Genomic DNA, 15,226 nt, shown 5'->3' on the forward strand with positions numbered 1-15,226 from the left:
TTGATTACACCAGCACACAGCAAAAGAAAGGCCAGACTAACACTGTTGGTGGCATGATTTCAGTTCAGACACTGCTTGATTCCTGGAGTTCACGCTGAATATTTATTTCCAGGAACAAGTAGGATTTGAAGCTCCCAAATGTCCCCTTAGTTTTTAATGGCACAGCACACACTCCTGTCCCCACAGTACCAGATCTTGGTGGCCATAACCATGAAAGGAAAAGGGAGTTTTAGCCTCTGCAGACATAGAAGATGGCTGAGCACTAGCAAATGGATAATCCCTCAACACCAGCCAACATTAGCCATCGAGAATTTTGTTTTGTTTTTCAAGACAGGGTTTCTTTGTGTAGTCCTGACTGTCCTAGAACTAGCTGTATAGACCAGGCTGGCCTCAAACTCAGAGCTTCACCTGCCTCTGCCTCCCAAGTGCTGGGATTAAAGGCATGCACTGCCACCGCCCAGCCAAAGACAATTTTTTAAATGAAAAATCCACATTTGCTGGAGTCTTCTAGAGCTCCAAAGACATGGACAAGCCCAGAGGATGTAGGGTGACTCTCCTGCCATCACTGTGCCTCGTAAATTGTTTCTTAGGTCTGTTTCAGACCTTGCCTAGTTCCTAACCTCTGAACAAGACAGTTTAGATGGGAGCTGTTTCTTGTATGTGTGTGTATGTGTGAGAGGCACATGTGTGTGCATGCATGTAAACATCAGTCAACTGAGGTATTGGTCCTAAAGTGCCATCTATCTTTAGTTCAAGACAGTCTTTCACTGGCCTGGAATTTTGCTAAATAGACCAGACTTGCTGACCAGTGAGCTCCAGGGCTTTCCTTGCCTGGCACTGCCCGACTGGTGCTGGGATTACTAGTACGAACACCACAGCCAGTGTTTTATGTGGGTTCTGGGAATCAAGGCTCAGGCTCTCATATTAGTAAGACAAGTATAACTAACCACCCGAGCCACCCACACCCACACCCACTCACACACACACCACTGTGTTTCTGAGCTTCTATTCCTTACTCGCTCAGAATCATCTTAGATGTCTGAACTTTACAACATAAAGTCTGAGAGAGCTCAGCTATAATGGAGTTTACTAGAAACTTCCTCCTCGGCTCCTGGGTCCATGTGGGAGAAGGGTGGTCAGCCTTCAGGTAGGAGCTCAGGTGGCCTGGGACCTCTCAGTGCAGTGGGGTATGTGTTCAAGACACACAGTACATGGTAGAACCCCTGGTCCCTGCTGCTTACCCGACGGAGAAGCTCTCCGCACAAGTGTCTCCAGACACAGAGGATCCTATGTGTCAACAGAACATCATTGTGTGGAAGCCACTAACCCCTCTAAGAAAGAAAGGCCAGGCCAGGAAGGTGCTCTGCAGGTACTAATTTGATTGACCTGGCCTCCTCTGTGTTTGTGTCACATAAAAGTTTCTGCCCAGGCGTGTGCACGCACACACACACACACATGCACGGCCACACTCCCACTGCCAGCTTTGCACAGACATGATGTGCAGACAGAATGGCGCTGTGCTTTCCTCCCGCATGACACCCCAGCTCATTGCACACGCACAGCTGTGGCTGCAGGAAAGAGGGAGGCTCAGCTCCCGAGTCTGTTTATGTGTTTGAGCCGAGAAAGTGATTTTTGTAGCAGAGAGCTCTAAGTGAGACAGTCAGAGAATAAGAGAGTGAGATAATTATCTAAATTATGTTCGTGCTATTATCGAAGACGAATATAGTTAAAATGTAATTAAATATGACGGGCTAGCAGGATGTAAGCCAAGCTTTGGAATGCTAATCATCAATTACCACATCCCCTTAGGGGAATCAAGGAGTGCTCTATGGTAGAGTGGGAGTGGGGAGCTGGTGGTGGGCAGCTGAGTGAGATGTGGAGTATGAAAACAGACACCCCCATGCTCATTCAAACACTCCATGAATGTCCCTGGACACTCCCTTTCTGTAACTGCCAAAGGCGTTAGAAGTTCCTAGCGCGGGCTTGTAGGATGAGCTGGCAGGAGGGTCCTGACCTTCTCTTTGAGAGGAAACCCCTCTAAAAGGGAAAATTACGATCTGAGCAGAGAAGGTAAACCCCAAGGCCAGCTGATATTTGGGTTGCAAATGTGTGTGCATCTGCCAGGCAGAAAGCATCATCTCCTACCCAAGTCTAGGAATCCCTGAAAGGGACTTCATGGGAGAGGACCGTGGCCCGCCCCAAAGATGCCACCTCTTCCTGGGCAAGGGTCCCTCCTTGGAGCCCTACACCCAGTCCAAACAGTGAAATTCCCTAAGGAGGTGAAAAGGACACACACATCCCCCCAACCACCACCACCACCAAACACACACCTCCTGGGACTCTGAGCAGGCCTAGAGACTGAAGACCAGGTCAGTTGTATGATTTTGCCAATCTCACTGCATGTGTCTTGAGGCCTAGGAAAAATCAAAAGCAGGGTGGATGGGCAGAGCATGTACACATACAGCACATGTGCTTATGTGTGCATACACGCTTATACACCCACAGACACATATGAACACTTGGTTAAGAAAGTATGCTGAGATATGGTACCTCATGGTACTAGATGTCGGATGCTTACATTTGAACCTACTGGGGTGAGTGCCTGGCTACCTTCTTAAACTGGGACTAAGAGAGGAAAGCAGCCAGGCTCCAAGGTGGATGCTCCAGAAGCCAGGGCACAGGTCCATGTCCTATTTGCGGCTGCCCTGTTGCTGGATCTTCTGATTTTCAAAAAAAACCAAAAACTGTATTTTAGTGGAACATCTCCCAAAAAATAAATGGATGCTAACTCAACTTGTAAATGAGCAGATTAGATGTATGTGCCTTCTCCAACAGGCAGCTTCGGTCCTGGTGAGCAGGGACCTCAGGGCTCCTGGGGCAGTTTCCTGACACCCTGAGTCTCTAGTGGAATCCGACAGATTCACCCCAGTTTTCCTCAGTCTGGCAGGTACGAGACTCTAAACAAATAGCTGTTGAAGAGACAAACAAGGAGAATGGATGGCAGCCAGAAAGCCCAGGTAGTTTGGGCAGTTGAGATAGCTGTTACATCAGTTAAGTGTCCAAACAGAAGCACTTGTTAATTAGACCCAGGCCTGCTCATGAGATGTTAGATGGTGTTGGACATCCAGGCCTTGGAGCTTTCTGGAATGAGTGCTGTGGGCTTGGTGTCTGTGAGGAAGTCATACTCTGGAGAGCCAGTAGGCAAAGGCATGCGGAGCAGTTAAGGCTGCTGGAGCAGGCCGATTCCTGCCTCACCCAGTGTGGAAGGGCTCTCTCTCCACATTGCTGGTCCATAGATCATTTCTAGATATGATGAGAGAGAGGAGTGTGGTCCTTGTTCCATCACATAGCCAGACAGGAAGAGCCATGTGTGTAGATGGCTGGCGGGCAGCTTGCGGGTCAGCGCATGAGGCACACTCCTAAAGAGCTGTCACAGACATCTCCCTGAGTTCCCATGTCACATCTCATTGCCATCGAACTGGAGAGGGCACTGCTGTCACTGCCGGAAGCTCACTTGACGGGGACAGCCTGTATCATTTCCTCCCTTTTCAAGAATCTCTTTCAAAGGTTCACGCTGGCCTTCTAGCGCTGCTCTGCAAGACTGTAAATGACGGTTTGTGCCAGCCCTTCCTGGTCCTCTGCACCACTGCCTGAGCTTCCTCTCTTGGCTCTGCTTGTTTTTGTTTTGTTTTTAAGTTTTTCAGTCAAACTGATACATGTCCACAATTTTCTCATTCCGTTAAAACCCCAGGACTTAGCAAGCAGAAGCAGCAGTCCTTTGTTTACCCCTTCTAACCCCAGGTTCTCCGCAAAGGCAACTGCTTTCCTTTTCCTATTTTAGAAGACTCGTACTGTTTTGAAAAGGTGATGTATTTAAAGAAAATGCATTTTAAAATGGCTTCCAAATGAAAACCTAAATGTCTTCCTCCCACTCATTTTCTTCCAGAGACTTAGAAATAAATGCATATCTCCTCTCCCTCTGTCCCACTTCCAACTGCCTCGTCCTTGTGGGGAGCAGGCGTGCACTGTCATCTATGTACTGAGGACCCAGTACCATCAGCTAGCTGGGCCTACGTCAGGTCGCCCTTCCACTTCTTCCAGTAGGGACCCCACTCTGTGCAGTGTCGACGGGTCTGTGAACATCAGGTGCACACATGCACCCTTCTGGTCTTCTGTCCAGTCTTTCACCTTTCTAAATTGTCCATACCGGCAGGAGCACAGTTCTCAAGTTAAGAACACTGACCACTCATGCAGAGGACCCAGATTCTATTTTCACCACCCACATGGTGGCTCAGAACTATCTGTACCTGCAGATCTGATGCCCTTTTTGGCCACTGCAGATACCAGGTGCACATGTGTTACACAGACATACATGTAGGCAAAAATCTCATACACAGAAAATGAACTTTTAAAAAAACTATTGATCTGCTATTTCTTCATTGTCAAAATGATCTACTGTCTCCATGCTTTGGAAGGTACGGATCCCTCTGTCACCCTTCCTCCCTTCACCCCTGCTTTGTGAGACCTCAACTTCACTGTCTCTGAAGTCAGGTGGGTGCTAAGGGGCATGCAACTGCTCTGAACCAAGCATTGTGGCCCCCATGGTCACCTTTTCCCCTGTCCTTGTCCTGGAGGGTAGAAGTTACCTTACTTTACTGTGCCCCTGTTACCCGCTTCTTTTCAAGGCTCTTTCCCCTGGTTCATCTCCCTACCTTTGGTGTGAACAACACTGATTGCTCTTCTTAAGAGGTGTCTGGGGAACCTGCCCACAGTAGCCATGCTGCACAGCACCCTTGGGGACCTCCTGCCCATCACCCACCTCCCCATTCCTCTGCCCTGTTTTATGCTCTGTATTCTGGATCCTGTGACTTTTGCACTGTTGGAGTTGAGTTCTTTGACTGAGTACCTTTTTCTAGTAGCTTCTTATGAATGCCTTGGGGTACATTTGTTTAAGATGTACACCTACACGCAAGTGGCTTTGTTCTTTCTCACACTTGCCTGGCAGTTTGGCTGGGAAGTCAGACTTTCACTCAGCATGGGGAGGAAGCGCTCCTCCATCCTCTGACCTGTAAGTCTGAGCCGCTCTCGCCACACTGAAGGTTCTGAGAATTGTAGCCTGCTTTGGTATGGGTGCTCCTCATTTATCATGTGCCATGGGGGACTCGGCAACCTGGAAATCTCTGGCCTTTGTGCCTAGGAATGACCCTGCATATCTGGATGCTTTCCTAGCTGGTATGGTCTGTTCTTTCTCATAGGAGTGCTGACCGGATAGTGGCCCTCCTCTCTGCCTCTGCCATCCTGGACCTCTTTATTTCAGCTGCTGGTCTTAATTTACAGAAGTGATTTTTTGTTGTTGTTTTTAAAAGGCTCACTCTTCATATCATTTTATTTCAGAGGAGTAATGCTTTTTTAATTTTCTCTTTCTGAGGATAACAGCCCCCCCCCCGGCCAAGTTTTGTTCCCCATATTAAATTATGTCTACAGCCTCTGAGTCATTTTCTTTTCTGTTTGCTTTCAGCCTCTATGTTCAGTGCCAGAGTCTATTCTTTGCTGATGCTTGATGGCTTATTCATCTTCAAACATCTTACACTGAGAAAGCAGAAGTTTTCTGTCTGCAGTGGGTTTGTGGACACCATTATCAGGCAGGTGCTACTGCATCACTGGGAGACCCCCCTGCCACCCAGTCAGGATAGCACATCACCGCCTCCTGGTGGTGTCTCATTGCGATACTCTTTGACCTGGGCATGACCTTCTCCGTTAAATATGCAGGGGTGTGTGTGTGTGCGTGCGTGTGTGTGTGTGTGTGTGTGTGTGTGTGTGTGTGTGTGTGTGTGTGAGAGAGAGAGAGAGAGAGAGAGAGAGAGAGAGAGAGAGAGATGAGACATACATCACCAGTTTTTTACTAGCTTTTTAGTGAGAGCAGTAGAGATTAAGCCATGAGTTCTCTGTGCTGTGTTTAACTGCCCATCTGACCAGAGCAAACATTCTGTGTCCCCTGGGTCCCACAGGTCTGCTGTAGAAATCACTACCTTTGACTCTGGTTAGACCAGAGCAAAGAAGACCAGGCGCCCTTGGCATAGGATGCACAAGGGACAGCCAGGGTAGAAATCACCTCAGTGTCTTGTCCAGGAACAGCAGTGCCTGAATTGTACCTCTTGGTAGAGTCCCACACATCCCTAGAGTGTTATATTTGCAACTGAGTTAATTCTACCTCCTAGCAAGTTCTTTCTTGCATAAACACAGATGCTGTTTTGATCCCTTTCTCTATTTCAAAAGCTGTGTAAGATACACAGAGTAAAAAGTGATGTAACATCGGCTTCCGCTCTCATTGCCCAGGAATGACCCGTGTCAGTATTTCTCACACACACAAGTACTGTTTAGTTTAAATTAAAGACATGAAATGTTGCAGTTAACATTGGCATTGCCTCTGTTCCTGTCAGCAATCCCCTTCTTTGCCCTCTCCTGAGACAATCACTGGCTCAAATTTAGCATGTGTATTTCTAGAATATTTTAAAATATTTAAGAAACATGCACATTTTCATGGGTCACCTGTAAGCATCACAGCTCAGATGGAAAGGGATCTTGGCAGTCATGAGCCAAGACAGCACAGAGTCACTGTAAGCTCAGCAGCTTACAGCTCTGCCTCAGAGAAAGGTTTCCCCAGTGCGAGTGTAACAACTCCGCTCCCGTGGCGGAGGGTTTCCCAGCAAAGATGTTACAGCCCTGCTTGGCTAAGATCCTGAGAAGCCTTACAGCTCTGCTTAGGTCCTCTGAAGTGTAACAGCTCTGCTCCACTAGGGGAAAGTTTCCCCAGCGAAGGTGGTACAGCTCTGCTCCAGCGAGAGTGTCCCAGCTCACAGCAGAGCTCACTCGGGAGATTTATTGGGAAGGGAGAATCTAGGGTGAGAAGCAGCAGCTAACCCAACAGGGCACAGAGCTTGTTTAGAGTTTCTTGGGGGAGGGTTGGAGCTTTCCAGAGTGGCTTGGGATTGATGGATTTTTGTGGTCTGACTCAGGGGCAACTCAGAGATTAGTGGGAGTCTGTGCTCAGGAATTGGTAGGGTTCTGCGGCCTGACTCTGGGTCAAGCTCGGATTGGTGCGATTTCAAGCCCTGGTCCTGGTGTCAAGTCAGGGTCGGAGTGTTTCTCCTTGGCTCTTTTCACCCTACTTCAGGTGTGGCTTTCTTGCCAGTGGTGAGGGCTGAGGAGGTCTCAGTCCTTTAGTTACCAACATGGGAGAATTCAGACAGACAAGAAGCTGAGAGGAAGGTTTACTACATAGTAAAAGTTCAGAGTCCCGGGGTGAATGTGAGCTCTCACAAGAGAGGCACTGCTGGGAATTCGGGCAGCTCTGCACATGGCCAACTTTAATAGAGGGAGGATTTCGTTGAGTTACATGAATATAAGTTGGGGTATTCGAAGGAAGGACCAAGGTTTTCCTCAGAATAGGGTTCACGTCTTTCTGTCCTTCAAGGGGATCTTAGAATGAGTCTTGGCAGCTTCTGCCTGATGGCCAATTCCGCAAGGCTAATGATAGAGAGATGCCATTGTAATAAAGCAAAGACAGTTGGCATGTGGGTCCCTGGTTGTTAGGGATGGACTGTTTCCTGTCACATGGTGTCCTGTAGCAGTACTGTTCTGCCAGTACATAACCCCCCAGGCACTGTAGTCTGTCTCTATCCAGGTCTGTGTCTGTCCACCCTGTCTCAGTCCTGTGTGTGCTGTCACAAAATATATGCTGCCTACCTTGACCTGGCTTTTTAGGGCACCTCTGGCCTTACACCTGGCCTCCGATAGTGCTGGCCTTGGAGGGAGATACAGAGCACCTTTACAGGAGGTGGAGAAGAAACCACTGCTAGGGCTGGGGCACAGCTCCGTGGGGGAGTCGTTGGCTGATGGCCACAGGCCCAGCCCTAGCTCTGCACACACATAAACAAAGGCATGCTAATAGCTGCCAGCTCTGCACTGTGATCTCCTGCCACACTCCTGGATCTCCTGTTGCACGCACGCAGTCTCCTTCCACATAGTAACTGAGACTTGAGGGGAAAATCACTTTCCTATAGCCACCTTGTGGTTCACTGTGCATGTGTGCACACATGTGCATGTACATGCCCCATGGCTCAGACCACTGTGATCTCTAGCCCTGGGGTAGTATAGTAATACACTCCTAAGTAAAGTCTGGTAGCTTGTGGGCCCAGGAGTAAGAGCAAGGACGTAGCTGGTTCTCCAACCACAAAGGTACTTGAAAGTTTCTACTGAGCCCTTTGGTGGAAAAAGACAAGCTAATTGTCATCAGGTCCTGCTTTGGCAGCCAGCCAGGATCTATCTGTCCCAGCTTCCTTATGCTGTCCTGCCTCACCTTCCTCAGCTCTATGCTGGGTTCTCGGCTCTGCCTGTCTGCAGTGACTCACGTCAGAAGCCAGAGGAGGCAGAGTGCCGGTGACTCACGTTTCTCTCTGTCCGTGGGCACTCACTGTGCTCCAGTGCAGAGCCCTGACCTGATGCTCACTCCTCAGCAGGGGTTTTAGAAAGCCTGTTTTTCTGACTTGTTTAACCACCACTCTGGCAGCAGCATCATTTCCCCTTCCTAAAGCTTCGTATATGTAATATTTTAGCCTCATTTTGAGTTTTGTGGACGAGCTTTGGAAACTCATCAAAATTTATAGCTCTGTTTCACTGAAATATTACTCACAAGTGTCACACGAGTTATAAGGGGGACTTTGAGAACACCGGTTTGTGGATTGGGACCCCTGTGCTGTTTGTCTTCTTTTCTAATTAGTGTGGGGAAGGACGGTTAATCTCCCCAGTGAGATTTTAAATGCCGTAAGGGCTGCACTGTCTGTGCATGGATCCCTGGACACCCAGCAGGTGCAGGCTCAAGAATGCATCATAAATACAGTTAGTTCCTCTGAAGTCTGGCTGCTTGTCTGTCTCAAAGGAGGGGTGCTGATAGGAGTGGCCTCGACTACCCTGGTGCCTGACGTGATGGCTCATAGACGAGGCACAGGGGAGCAGTCTGTCTTGTCCGTGTTCATCCTGCTTTTAGCACTTGGTAAAAGCTAACACTGTCCTGGGTGTTTCTACTTAGGCTGTGCCCAAGTCCCCACAGACATGTTGGAGACAGCTGTCATTATTCATTCTGTAGATGAGAAGATCGAGGGCCCAGACAGGCTGAGCCACTTACCTAAGGGCTCGACACTATTAGAAGTTCAAACTGAGGGCTGGGTGTGGTGGTGCACACCTTTGATCTCAGCACTCAGGAGGCAGGGGCAGGTGAATCTCCATGAGTTCGAGGTCAGCCTGGTCTACAGAATTCTGGGACAACTCAGGTAGCTAGGACTACATAAAGAGATCTTGTCTCAAAACAAAACAAGCAAACATGCCAAAACCAAAAAGGTTCAAACTGAGATTCAAATCCAGGTGCCTTAGCTCCAAGGTCCAAATTGAGTCTCTCCTGCCTGAACCACAGGAAACTAGGGCTGAGCCTAGTGTCACCAGCAGGCCTCTGATGACAGGACAGAGTGTCTCACTCTCTAGTCCTCCTGCTTAGCGGCCTCTGGTTCAACTCCTCACAGCAAGCAAGGAAGATGCTGGTTTCAATGGGTGTGAACACACTACCAACCACACACAGTGAGTTGCTCAAACCAGTCTGTCTATTCCATGTGCATATAGAGGGTGAGGACAGCTTGTAGGAGTTGTTTCCCCTTCGAGAGCTGCAGACTGAGCAGCAAGCTCACTGCCCCCGTAGAGAACCCGAGGCAGCATCATGGTATCATCCCATACCTTCCCTGAACACAGGAATTCATGCGTCCCCCAGGGGACATCACTGAGGCCTCATTCTGACTGTGCTCTCAAGAGAAGACTCCATAATAGCTGGGAAAAGTGTGATGTGTCTCTGTGGAGGGGGAGCATGGGTAGGAGCTGCAGGTGTAGGTGGGGTTTGTGATGTGTGGCAAATCTCAAAAGGAAGCTCACATCTGTTTTGGCCTGTTGCTCAGGTTCAGATCCCTCATCCAAGGTACTCTTCCTAGGGAGACATGAACAAATGACTCCTTGCCCTAGCTAGGGAGCCAGTGACAGACCCAATGCACTGTTCAGTGCTCAGGAAGGGGCAGTGCTTGGCAAGGTGGCCATTAGGCAGTCATCTTTAAAGCTCACAAGAATGGCCACAGCCTTGGTTGATATGGTATCATGGTGCTGGTTTCTTGGTTCTGTGAAAGTTTATTCCAAGCACTGTCCTCTGAGGTCGCACAGCAGTTATGACAGACGACTCAGATGGTGTTCTGAAGCCTCCCTTTCCTCACGGGGTATCATTGGAAGTGGACAGATTCTAGGGAGCAACTCCATCAAGTGGAGGGAGGAGGGTGCTCATCCCTGCGTCCCGCGGCTTCCGTCCCTTCACTCTTTGGATTGCTATCTAGTTCTGCTGGAAATAAGAGCATATATTCAACTCTCAGGCTGTGTTAGTGCAAATGAACTCTAATGTGATTAGATGCTAATGCAATGTAATGGAGGATTGGTATTAAATTGAGACCTTCTGATCTTATTACTCCACAAACTCAGGCTCCCTCCTGCTCAGCTGCTGCCCTACCCCAAGCCCCAGGCCAGACAAAAGTCTAAGTGGAAGAGAAGAGGCCATGGGAACCTGCAAGGAATAAGACCTGTGTGCCAAGAGCATTTGGCAGGCAGATGGCTTAGGAACTGTGGCAGAGGCGGCAAGCTCGGGCCTGATGCTGGCCTGCCCACAAGCTTGGCGCCCTGTGCTCTGTGAGGCCTGGGAGGGCTCACCTTAAACCCAGAGTCTCTGGATCTGTGACACTGCCCTGCCTCCCTCCTTCCCACTCTGTCCTGTGTCCCCATTCCGGGGCAGCTGGAGCCTGTGCCCTAAACTTGAGGGATGAAGGTGGGGTTCCAATGCCTCGCACAGCCCTGCTTCTCCCACCAGCTTGTGGACCCCCCACAGCCTTGCAGACCTCCTTGCAGACTGTCTGGCAGGTACCCCAAGAGCTGAGGGTCTAGGAAAGCAAGAGTCCCCCACAGGGAAGCCGGGTAGAGAGGCATGCTTGGGGGATGGGCAGGAGAGTTGTCTGTCTGCATGAGTAATAGTGTTTTTACAGAGAGAGTGATTTTTCTTACTCTGTTTTCAGCAACTGCTTCCAGAGGCGAGCCTTTGTGCGCAGGGTGGTAATGACTTTTTAATGACCTTAAGAGGACTGGTGTCCGGGCAGCGGTGAATCAGCCTCAGTGGGAGGTGCATAGTGAGAAGGAAGATGGAACACCTGAAACCAAATGGGAAAAACAAACTGCAGATACATATATTTCCTTTGCTAGCATTACTTGGTAATTAGACAATTACAGGAAAGAGCTTCGCAGCAGCTGGCATTTCTACAGTGCGGGGGGAGCGGCAGCAACTGTGAGCATAGCGGGGCCTGGAGTGTGCAGTCCCAGCTCACACTCATGAGCTGAAGAAGGCCAGGCCAGGAGCAGGGCTCCTCCTGCACGCGTGGCTTCTAGGTGAGCCAGCCCAGCCCAGGCAGAGGAGGAGGACTTGTCTTTTAAATGGCATGGTTGTTGGTTGTGGTGGCGCATGCTGGTAAGGTTTGTTGAAGGAGGCAGAGGCAGGATGACCATGAGTTCGAGGCCAGCCTGGACTACACATTTTTTTAAAATGACATGGTTGGTGCTGCACAGTGGCCCAGCGGGAGCCGTGCCTGCTGTGCAAGCTGGAGCTGGATTTGGATCCTAGCACCCACTCTCAGGTGGGTTAGCAGTGCATGCCAGCAGCCCCAGTGCTGCTGCAGGGGTGCAGGAAGCTCTCTAGCCAGCTAGTCTAGCTGAAAAAGGCGAGCTATAGGTTCAGTGAGAGAACTTGTCTCTAACAGTAGGGTGGAAGGCAGTTAAGGAAGATACCTGGGATTGATCCCTGGCTCCCCCCCACCCACACACACACTCAAGGATGCGTGCACACTATACATACATGGGAGGGAAGTAAAGGAGAGTAGGAGGGAGGGGAAGAGAAAATAAACTAAAATATTGAGATGGATTTGGGGGTCACTCATAGATGGACCAGCCCTGAAAGGAAGCCCTGTGAGGCCATGTTGGGAGCAGGAAAAGTTGAGGCTTTTAGGGCACTTTCTGACCAGGATCAGCTCTGGCGTTGAAGTGACTTCTGCAGCTCCAACTCAAGAATAGAACCTGCCTCACCTCTTCCACCCAGCCACACCCCTACCTCACCCTGTTCCTCCTAGCCATGCCCCCCAGCCTCACCCTCTTCCACCCAGCCACACCCCTACCTCACCCTGTGTCCTCCCAGCCATGCCCCCCAGCCTCACCTCTTCCACCCAGCCACACCCCTACCTCACCCTGTTCCTCCCAGCCATGCCCCCCAGCCTCACCCTCTTCCACCCAGCCACACCCCTATCTCACCCTGTTCCTCCCAGCCATGCCCCCCAGCCTCACTCTCTTCCACCCAGCCACCCCCTACCCTGTTTGCGAATTCTCCTCTTGGCAGCTTCCAGGACAGTCCCCACTCCTAACTCAGGTTCTGCACACGTGCTGAATTACCTGCTGATTCTGCCAGCAGCCCAGTGAGGAGGCCTGTCCGGCCCACACTGTAGGTGAGGACCCTGGTCTAGAAACTCCCGCCACCCTTGGAGACGTTTTTAGTCGGCCATACTCCTGTCACCAGGCCAGCATGGTCAGCGGTCTTGCTTTGTTTCTTGGTGACTTTCTAAGAGCCTGAGTCACAGGTACACACAGTACTGCCTGCTCTGGTGACATGGCAGGCTCCCAGATGTGACGGTGTGTCTTCTGCCTCCTTCCATGATATCATGGGGGAGACCCCGCCCTAGCCCGACCCCCGTCTCCCTGTAGACTGGGTCTCCTGGCACAGGAGCTGACATGACCCATCGCCCAGCTGTCTGCCGGGCCAACTACAGCAGCTAACCAGGAAAACTGTTGTGTTTCTTGCAGGTCCTGGCAATCAGTCACTTTTGAAAGACAGCCTGCCTCCTTCATCCGAATCGTTGGAACACACAACACAGCAAATGAGGTAAGGGCGCTCTCCTGAGAAGGGCAATGGCATCTGTGATAGCCAGGTAACCCGCACCCTGGCTAAGTGGAGCTGACTACCCTGCCTGGTAATGGCCGCTGTTACCGCAGCTCATTGTAAAGGAAGTCCCCACCCTTATTTAGGGGGGATGCCATCTTCAGGGCTCTGCTCGCTGGCAAGAGAAAGTCAGCTTGGATTCTTCCACCAGCCTGGGCAGAAACAGCCTGCGAGACCCTGAGAAATGAGGTGCCCTTCTCTCCTCACATGGCAGTGCCCTGCACAGCATCCAGGTGGCGTCTCGCTGGTCACCGCTCCATGTTAGCGTGTACCTCTGAGAGTGCGACAGGAAGCCTGGGAGTAGAGGGGTCGCATCGCTCCGCATCGCTCGTGTTGTTCTCTCTCCCCGCGCTGGTTCACGGGTGCCCCCAGAGCAGTCGTGGTGCCCCTATGCTTGGGGTGTACAGTGTGCTCTAGGCTCCTTCTGGAAGTGTTCTGTGTTCTCGCTGTCGGCGAGAACTGTGTTAGACACCAGTTAGACACCAGTGGGTCTAACATGCTGGCTTCCTGCCCTTTTCTTCTCAAGAGGGTGGCTTGTGAGTCTGAGTGCAGGTTCTGGGATAGGGTTCTGGAGAATGCAAGGGTTGTACTAGCCACAGGGCGTCCCTACATGTGACGGAGAAACACGTTAGATAGCAAACTGAAGAGCATGGCGGTAGGAGAGACATGCTGGGGAGCGCGTGTTCCTCTGCTCCTTAAACACACACACCACACTGTCACTTTGTCCCTGACCTACACACTGTAGAGCTGGCCCAGTGAGCCAGCTAGAAAATATCTAGGTGTGTCTAGTGCTCCAAGAAGTTTCAAAAGTGGAAATAGCACTGTAGTTTCAATCCATGTGCCCTTTCACTTACTTAGGATAATAATAATCCACACCCACAGTGTGTTTCCTACAGAGAGCAGCTTGTAAATAGAGCCCCAAACGTCTTCTCCTTATTCAAAACTAACTTGAAAATTTTAGAATAGTAATCAGCTGATACTTTTATGGCTGTCTAAGCTTTGAGTCATAAGCGGGTATGGTGGCCAACTCCCGAAACCCTGCCACTCAGGAGGTCAGGGCCGGAGGACAGCTCTGAGTGCAAGGCTAGGCTGGGGACCAGGTTGTAATAGCAGGACCATCCTTACAACGGAATAAGTAGATAAGTAGCTACCAGGTCATAAGGCCACTTGTCTTTCCTTTTTGTGTTATATCAAAAACAAATTTGAATTTGCATTTAATGTTTTGTTTTTAAATGAATAGTCTTAAAATAAGTTCCAATTGTTCTTTTTGAAATTTATCATATTTTAATTATGTGTATAAGTGTGCATGTGGGTACCTTCAGCTTCTAATAACTGGTGTTAGAGCAGTTGTGAGCTGCCTGATGTGGGTGCTGGGAAGAGCGGGATGTGCTTTTAACCAGTGATCCATCTATGCAGATCTGAGTTCTAATATTTCTTCTCACCTACACTTTACATGTATGTTACTCCTGAATTAAAAAAATAGCGTAGCTTTATCTATACAAATAACAAAACTAAAATATTTTCTATTTAAAGTTTTTCTAATACAGTAAGTCCCTCCCCCCTCCCCCCCAGGAAGTCTAGTCTTCTGCTTAAATGCCCAGATGGAACTCCAGAATGCTGTGCTCCACGAAGGGCTTCTCAGGTCAGGAGGGAGGCCGCACTCGGCAGAAGCAAGGGGACAACCTTGGACACTGGATTTCAGTGCAGCTCCTTCTGGAGCCCCGCCTCCCGCCACAGCTGTACAGAGGCTGCAGGGCTCTTGAGGGCGCTTCCTCTGGGTCTCTGGTGCATGCATCTGGTGGGGCCTGGACAGAGTCTCGGTGGGCCTAGCTAGAGGGCAGCCTGACATGGTCATCTGCCTCATTTGGCTGGTGAGTAACTTCCCTAGCTGTCTTCCAGAGTCAGTTATTGATTGGGAAAATAAAGCCTCAACATAGTGTTGTCAATTGGAAAACATCGTAAATCATAAAATGCATGATGAACAGGGCTTCAGATAGAATCCATAAACTGTCATTCTCTAGGTCCCTGAAGGAGCAAGCAGGTGCATCTCCCTGGGCGTGGAGGATGTGGCAGATTCCCCGGGAGAGTGTTCCCCCGCTGTCCCCGCTGGGTTTTGTA

General features: G+C 50.0%; 1 protein-coding gene across 1 annotated transcript in view; it reads left to right on the plus strand.

Annotated features, from left to right (window-relative positions):
* Positions 1-15,226, plus strand: part of Btbd9 (BTB domain containing 9) — a 382,244-nt gene that overhangs the window by 354,229 nt on the left and 12,789 nt on the right. Inside the window, exon 10 of the mRNA XM_085679848.2 lies at positions 12,973-13,051. Within this exon, the coding sequence (XP_085535974.1) occupies positions 12,973-13,051 (79 nt within the window). The remainder of the gene's footprint in view (positions 1-12,972; positions 13,052-15,226) is intronic.

This window comes from Myodes glareolus, chromosome 18 (genome assembly GCF_982192425.1).
Source record: "Myodes glareolus chromosome 18, mMyoGla1.1, whole genome shotgun sequence".
Taxonomy (NCBI): Eukaryota; Metazoa; Chordata; class Mammalia; order Rodentia; family Cricetidae; genus Myodes; species Myodes glareolus.